Genomic DNA, 7500 nt, shown 5'->3' on the forward strand with positions numbered 1-7500 from the left:
ACACACACACACACACACACACACACACACACACACACCCACTCACACACACAGGGAAAGTCAGACAGCCGGGTCAGAGAGTGCTTTCCTTTAGAGTTGCACTGTGTGATTGGTGGATGTTACCAGAGCAGTTCATGTGATTGACAGGTAACCTGACCAATCAGAGACATTCAGTGCTCTGCAGCCACCCAACAGGTGTGCTGACTCACTAAAGACTCCGGCTCCTCCCCCTCTGACATCATGTGAGAAAGTTCAAAATCTGTACGCTTGTCTGGAGAGCTCTTCTTCACTTCCACCTGTCCAACACTCTCTCTCACACACACACACACATAGAGGTACACACACTCACACACACTGCTGAAGTCATGTCACAGACACAACACACACTTACCCAGAATCCTCTGGAGAAGACCTGGGTCCCATGGATGAACAGCAGGATGAGCCAGCGCAGAGGCTGTGAGTACACACACACACACACACACACACACACACACACACCTGTACCTGTGTGTCAGCCTGACATGTTGCTGCTTGTGCATCACATTAGGTTGAATCAGTTCAGTGTGACTTAGCTCGTAAAATGTTTGTGGCTTCAGAGCTTCAGCCTCTGAGCGACCTGAAGGCCGTTCACCCCGAAGCTTTGCTAACATCACACTGTGTGTGTGTGTGTGTGTGTGTGTGTGTGTCTGCAACTAACAGTTATTTCCATTATTTATTAATCTGTTGATTATTTTCTCAATGCATCAATTAAGCGTTTGGTCATAAAATGTCATAAAATGTTGAAAAATGTGGATCAGTGTTTCCCAGAGATTAAGTCCTCAAATATCTTGTTTTGTCCACAACTCAAAGATCTTCAGTTTACTGTCACAGAGACTAAAGACACCAGGAAATATTCATATTTGATATTTACTTATTCATATTTATTTCACCTGGAATCAGAGAATTTGGACTTTTTTCTCTTAAAAAATGACTCAAAATGATTAATCAATTATCAAAATAGTTGGTGTTATAATTTTCTGTCGATCAATTAATCGACTAATAGTTGCATCTTGCTGGATGTTGTTCTGAAGGAGGAGAGTTTCTCTGAGCTCCCCTTAAATCTCAGTTTACCAGCTGGACCTACGAGCAGGATGTGACATCACAGCTAGTTCTGAGCCAATCAGGGTCCAGTATCAACGTACACGGTGTGATGTAGAAACTTGAAGCCTCCAGTCAACAAACACTGAGATAAACTTTACAGTGAAGCAGCAGACATCTTCTGTCCAGCAGGAAAACTGTAGACATGAAATTTATTCAGATTTTCAGTGAGGAGGAGGAGGAGGAGGAAGAGGAGGAGGAGGAGGAGGTTTGTTTTCAAGAGTTTGAAAGGAGGTAATTGGACTTTTTTGTGGAAAAACCACATCAGACACACATTGTTAGTCTGAGTATTTTTATATCTTCAAACACGTCTGAAGGGATCTTTAATGTTCAGAATCATTTGGATCTTCATCCACTCGTTTCCCTTTATTCATTAAATGACATAAACAGCTTGTTGATGTTCAGTTTACACACAAACATGAAAGAAAAACATGTTGCAGAAGCTGGAAGAATCATTTTCACATTTTTTAAATCATGTAAAGGTTATTTTTTTACTTTACATCAGTTAAAGCTCAGACACCAGCTTCCCTCCGCTCAGACCTGTGATCTCCATGGAAACCAGCATCTGTGTTTTGTGTTTCAGCATCGGTGCCTCAGTTCACCAACTCGCCGACCATGATAGTGATGGTGGGACTCCCAGCGCGAGGGAAGACCTACATCTCCAAGAAGCTCACCAGATACCTGAACTGGATCGGAGTTACAACCAAAGGTATCACATGACTCACCTACAGGATCACATGTTCTCTGAACCTGCATTCACACTTACAGCTGCAGAGGAGTTTGTTGTTCGGAGTAATTTTCAGGTATTTAACAGTTAATTTGTAGGACATTTTAACTATCAGAGACCCCGTTGATGTTCATATGATCAACGAGCTGCTGAGACCGAAAAGAAAAGTTTAGATATCAGGCAGAAGTTAGCATGTCAACGTTAGCACTTAGCTCAAAACACCACTTTGTCCAGCCTGACGGAGCAGCGAGCGTGGCTGTGCCTTTAAATAATCTAACTAATGAGACAACTGAAACATCTTTTCTGCTTTTCTAGTGTTTAACGTGGGTCAGTACAGGAGAGACGCCACTCGCTCCTACAACAGCTTTGAGTTCTTCAGACCCGACAACGCCGAGGCCATGAAGATACGCAAGTAAGAACCTTCAGCTGCAGGGACTCAAACACTGACGTCACATCTTGTCCCATTATATTACTGCAGTACTCTGCAGTATACTACAGTACTCTGCAGTACTCTGTAGTACTCTGCAGTATACTACAGTACTCTGCAGTACTCTGCAGTACTCTGTAGTACTCTGCAGTATACTACAGTACTCTGCAGTACTCTGCAGTACTCTGCAGTATACTACAGTACTCTGCAGTACTCTGCAGTACTCTGCAGTATACTACAGTACTCTGCAGTACTCTGTAGTACTCTGCAGTATACTACAGTACTCTGCAGTACTCTGCAGTACTCTGTAGTACTCTGCAGTATACTACAGTACTCTGCAGTACTCTGCAGTATACTACAGTACTCTGCAGTACTCTGTAGTACTCTGCAGTATACTACAGTACTCTGCAGTACTCTGCAGTACTCTGTAGTACTCTGCAGTATACTACAGTACTCTGCAGTACTCTGCAGTACTCTGCAGTATACTACAGTACTCTGCAGTACTCTGCAGTACTCTGCAGTATACTACAGTACTCTGCAGTACTCTGTAGTACTCTGCAGTATACTACAGTACTCTGCAGTACTCTGCAGTACTCTGTAGTACTCTGCAGTATACTACAGTACTCTGCAGTACTCTGCAGTATACTACAGTACTCTGCAGTACTCTGTAGTACTCTGCAGTATACTACAGTACTCTGCAGTACTCTGCAGTACTCTGTAGTACTCTGCAGTATACTACAGTACTCTGCAGTACTCTGCAGTACTCTGCAGTATACTACAGTACTCTGCAGTACTCTGTAGTACTCTGCAGTATACTACAGTACTCTGCAGTACTCTGCAGTACTCTGTAGTACTCTGCAGTATACTACAGTACTCTGCAGTACTCTGCAGTATACTACAGTACTCTGCAGTACTCTGCAGTACTCTGTAGTACTCTGCAGTATACTACAGTACTCTGCAGTACTCTGCAGTATACTACAGTACTCTGCAGTACTCTGCAGTACTCTGTAGTACTCTGCAGTATACTACAGTACTCTGCAGTACTCTGCAGTATACTACAGTACTCTGCAGTACTCTGTAGTACTCTGCAGTATACTACAGTACTCTGCAGTACTCTGCAGTACTCTGTAGTACTCTGCAGTATACTACAGTACTCTGCAGTACTCTGCAGTACTCTGCAGTATACTACAGTACTCTGCAGTACTCTGTAGTACTCTGCAGTATACTACAGTACTCTGCAGTACTCTGCAGTACTCTGTAGTACTCTGCAGTATACTACAGTACTCTGCAGTACTCTGCAGTATACTACAGTACTCTGCAGTACTCTGCAGTACTCTGTAGTACTCTGCAGTATACTACAGTACTCTGCAGTACTCTGCAGTATACTACAGTACTCTGCAGTACTCTGCAGTACTCTGTAGTACTCTGCAGTATACTACAGTACTCTGCAGTACTCTGCAGTATACTACAGTACTCTGCAGTACTCTGTAGTACTCTGCAGTATTCATGTGTTCCTTGTGTGCACAGGGCCTGTGCCGTCGCTGCGATGAAAGACGTGTGTGACTACTTCAGCACAGAGCAGGGGCAGGTGGTGGTGAGTGAAGTCTTATTACATCCTTTATTTCTCTCATGCTGTATAAGAATTAAAACTTGGGATAACACCACTACGCACAGCGAATTTATTCCCAATTTACAGTGTAATTATTTGTACTAACAGTGAACCAGTGCAGTAGTTACAGCATACTGCGGGTTGTTTTTACGTAACGCGTAGCGACAGCGTGATGAACTGAGCAGTCTGGTCATTGGCTGTCAGACAGATAGTCCTGTTTTCAGTTCAGCTGTATGACTGTAGTTATCTCATCTACTGAAAACATTCCTCTGTAAGTACAACGTTGTACTACAATAACTGTGTGTACTTTACAACATACACAGTAACATACAGGCTGCAGATCTACAGCGTGTCGCCTGCACTGTTTGTTCCACAATAAAAACACTAAAGTTCTTCTGTAAGAACCACAAACCCATAATTCACCCCAACCACCTGAGCTCATGCACTTTTAGAGACAATTTGCTCTTCAATATCTGGAACTCCTTCTCGTCCTGACTTCCCTACAACGCACATCCACTCCTGGTCACTTCCGGTCTCCACCTGCAAGATTCTCCCTGCTCTACAAACCACACCAGCTCCCCCTTTAGGCTCGGAGGGTTTCCTGCTACTATCCCACCAGTCTCTGTTTCCACTCCCATGCCTATGAGCATCCCGGTCAGAATCACATCCTGTCATGGTCGGGATCGCCGTGGTGCGCGAGTAACCCGTCCACTTGCACGCACGCCCAAAACCCCCTGTGCCGTTTACAACACAACTTCCTCAATCAAAACATGTTTGATTAATGCTCGCTCTGTGTCACACGAGGCCCACGTACTCAGTGACTGGCAATGAAATATGGAATTTTTCCATTTAACTGAACTTTGACCTACTGACTGTTCATATATTGGGACTCCACGCCCGTCTGGCCGTGGTGGAGGTCTTGCTGTTGAACTACCACTGACTAAAGTTGGTCGGCAAAAGCTGTTTTTTTGTGTTTTAATTTATTGACCTCCTGGTCCAGCAGGCCAGATTTTATCTGAATTTACAGATCTTTAACTTCTATTATTAAACTGGACAAGGTTTTATTGGTTGGTGATTTTAACCTGCATATCGATGATGCCACTGACCTTGTAGCCACTGAATTTATTAATACTACTGAATCTTTTAACTTCAAACAACACGTTTCAGGCGCCATTTTCAGGTGGCCATACTTTGGACCTCTGTGTCCTAGAAGAACTTTGCCTTCCAGAATAATTACTCAGAGTGCAGTTGATCTGTAGAGTTTTTAATGAAGTCTTTTAATGAGCATTGCTCCATGTTATTGGACAAAGTGGCTATCGGTAACACCTCTCCATGGATGATCAATACTGTACGCTGCATGAGACAGAAGTGTCGCAGTACAGAACGATTATGGAAAGCAAGAGGTGCATCACCTGCAGCTTAAAGACCTCCGCTATTCTGTCAATGCACTAGTTAAGGCAGCCCAGACTGCTTATTTTGCCATTTTAATTTCTAGGATTAGATTCTAGGATTTTATTTGACACTATTAATAACATTGTTTCAGTGCCGCCCTCCACATACCATTTCTCTAGAGAAGATTGTAACAAGTTTCTTACCTTTTTTGTGGATAAGGTAATGGCTATTAGATCCACTATTCATCCTAGGATGTGCCCGCCCTGCTCCAGACTCACTCTATCTTCTCTGCTTCTGGAGTCTCTCCAACCAATTAGCTTACAAGATCTGACTGCATTGATTAGGAAAGTTTTACCAATTATCAGCCTCACTATACCAGCCATTGTCAACTCCTCAGTGTCTTCAGGATGTGTCCCATCTTATCTTAAACATGCTGTTATCCAGCTTGTATTAAAGAAACCTAACTTAGATCCTGCCCTGCCCAAGAATTACAGGCCCATATCTAAACTTCCATTCTTGTCTAGAGAAGGTTGTGGCAGATCAACTCACTGCTGCACTGGAGAGGCACAGTATTCATGATAAGTTTCAGTCTGGTTTTTGGAAACAGCACTCTACTGAAACTGCTCCTCTCAGGGTCTCTAATGACATTTTAATGTCCTCTGATGCGGAAACTGTTCTGTATTAGTATTACTTGACCTCAGCTCTGCGTTTGACATAGTAGACCATCATGTCCTGATGAAGAGTTTACATGATTGGGTGGGTATATCAGGCACAGCATTGGACTGGATTTTATCTTATCTTACTGACAGAAGTTTTACCGTCTCTGTTGGTGACTCAGTGTCTGACTCCTCTCCGCTCTCTTGCGGTGTCCCGCAAGGTACGGTTCTGGGGCCCCTACTATTTTCTCTTTATCTGCTGCCATTGGGACGGATAATCAGTAGTTTTGATGTTGCCTATCATTTATATGCTGACGATATCAACTCCATTTCTCTTTCAAACCTACTGTCTCTCTCAGGTTGTCCAGGCTCCTGGACTGTCTTAAGGCTATTAATGATTGGACAGCAGAAAACTACCTACAGCTCAATGCTGATTAGACAGGTCCTGGTTTTCGCCCCAGAAAATGTTGCCCCTGGGATTATAAAAAGTGTTGGGCCTCTTTTCTCTGCTGTCCAATCCAGCCTGCGCAATTTAGGGGTAATATTTGATCAGTCCTTGTTGTTTGACACTCATGTAAAGCAGCTTACCAGGTCTTGCTTTTTCCACTTGTGAAATATTACTGAGATCTGTAGTTTCATCAGTTGTACTAGAAATGATTATACATGCTTTAATTTCTTCTCACATTGACTACTGCAACGCACTATTTACCTCACGTAGTACATCTGCTGTCGATCGTCTGCAGACAATCCAAAATGCTGCTGCAAGACTACTGACCAGGTCAAACAGACGGTCATATATTACTCCTTTATTTAAAACTCTTCATTGGCTTCCTGTTGCTTTTAGGATTCAATTCAAAATTCTCAGTCTTACTTACAAAGCTCTGCACGATCAGACTCCTGTCTATGTCGCTGATCTACTACACCCATACACTCTGTCCCACGCACCCACGCAAGACCTAAACTATGAAACTGTCTGCCTGCAGCCTTAAGGTCTGCTGATTCTGCTCATTCATTAAAGAAGCAGCTTAAAACACCTTTTTAGACAGACATGTGAGTATTTCCTGTAAGTAGTTGACATTTTATCATCATATCATATCCTTTTATATCATTTTATCATGCTCATGTAAAGCACTTTGTGACGACTGTCTGTGAAAAGTGCCATATAAATACATTTTACTTACTTATTATAAAAATAATCCTCTTTTCGTTCTCATCTATATCCAGGTTCGGCCAAATAATTAATTATTTTTTTCAAGCTCAAGTTGATTCACAGTTTTACATTTACATTCAGATGATTTATTCAAAGCCACTTACGACTGTGAGAGGACAGAGACGCAGTACAAACTGTCAAGTAGACGAGCAGGTACGAGTGTGATGAAAGAAGTTATTAAGTCGTTAAGAAGGATCCTTTAACGGTCGTGAACAGCAGGAATGATCCAAACAAGAAAAACAGGTTTAATGTTCATTTGACCGACTGACTCATAAACTGTGAACTCGTCCTTTAAGGTCTTTTTCTCCGTAGCTGCAGACGTTGTTTTTGTCTTTGACGATA

General features: G+C 42.7%; 1 protein-coding gene across 2 annotated transcripts in view; it reads left to right on the forward strand.

The window, feature by feature from the left end:
• The first annotated feature begins 13 nt into the window (after nt 1–13).
• Nucleotides 14–7500, forward strand: part of LOC122982442 (6-phosphofructo-2-kinase/fructose-2,6-bisphosphatase-like) — a 28213-nt gene continuing 20726 nt past the window's right edge. For both annotated transcript variants that reach the window (XR_006403450.1, XM_044351722.1), the window contains exons 1-4: nt 14–456; nt 1721–1846; nt 2180–2276; nt 3819–3885. Coding sequence is in view for 1 of the 2 variants with exons in the window: in XM_044351722.1 (XP_044207657.1) it covers nt 366–456; nt 1721–1846; nt 2180–2276; nt 3819–3885 (381 nt within the window). In the remaining variant the exon portion in view is untranslated. The remainder of the gene's footprint in view (nt 457–1720; nt 1847–2179; nt 2277–3818; nt 3886–7500) is intronic.

This window comes from Thunnus albacares, chromosome 5 (assembly GCF_914725855.1).
Source record: "Thunnus albacares chromosome 5, fThuAlb1.1, whole genome shotgun sequence".
NCBI lineage: Eukaryota > Metazoa > Chordata > Actinopteri > Scombriformes > Scombridae > Thunnus > Thunnus albacares.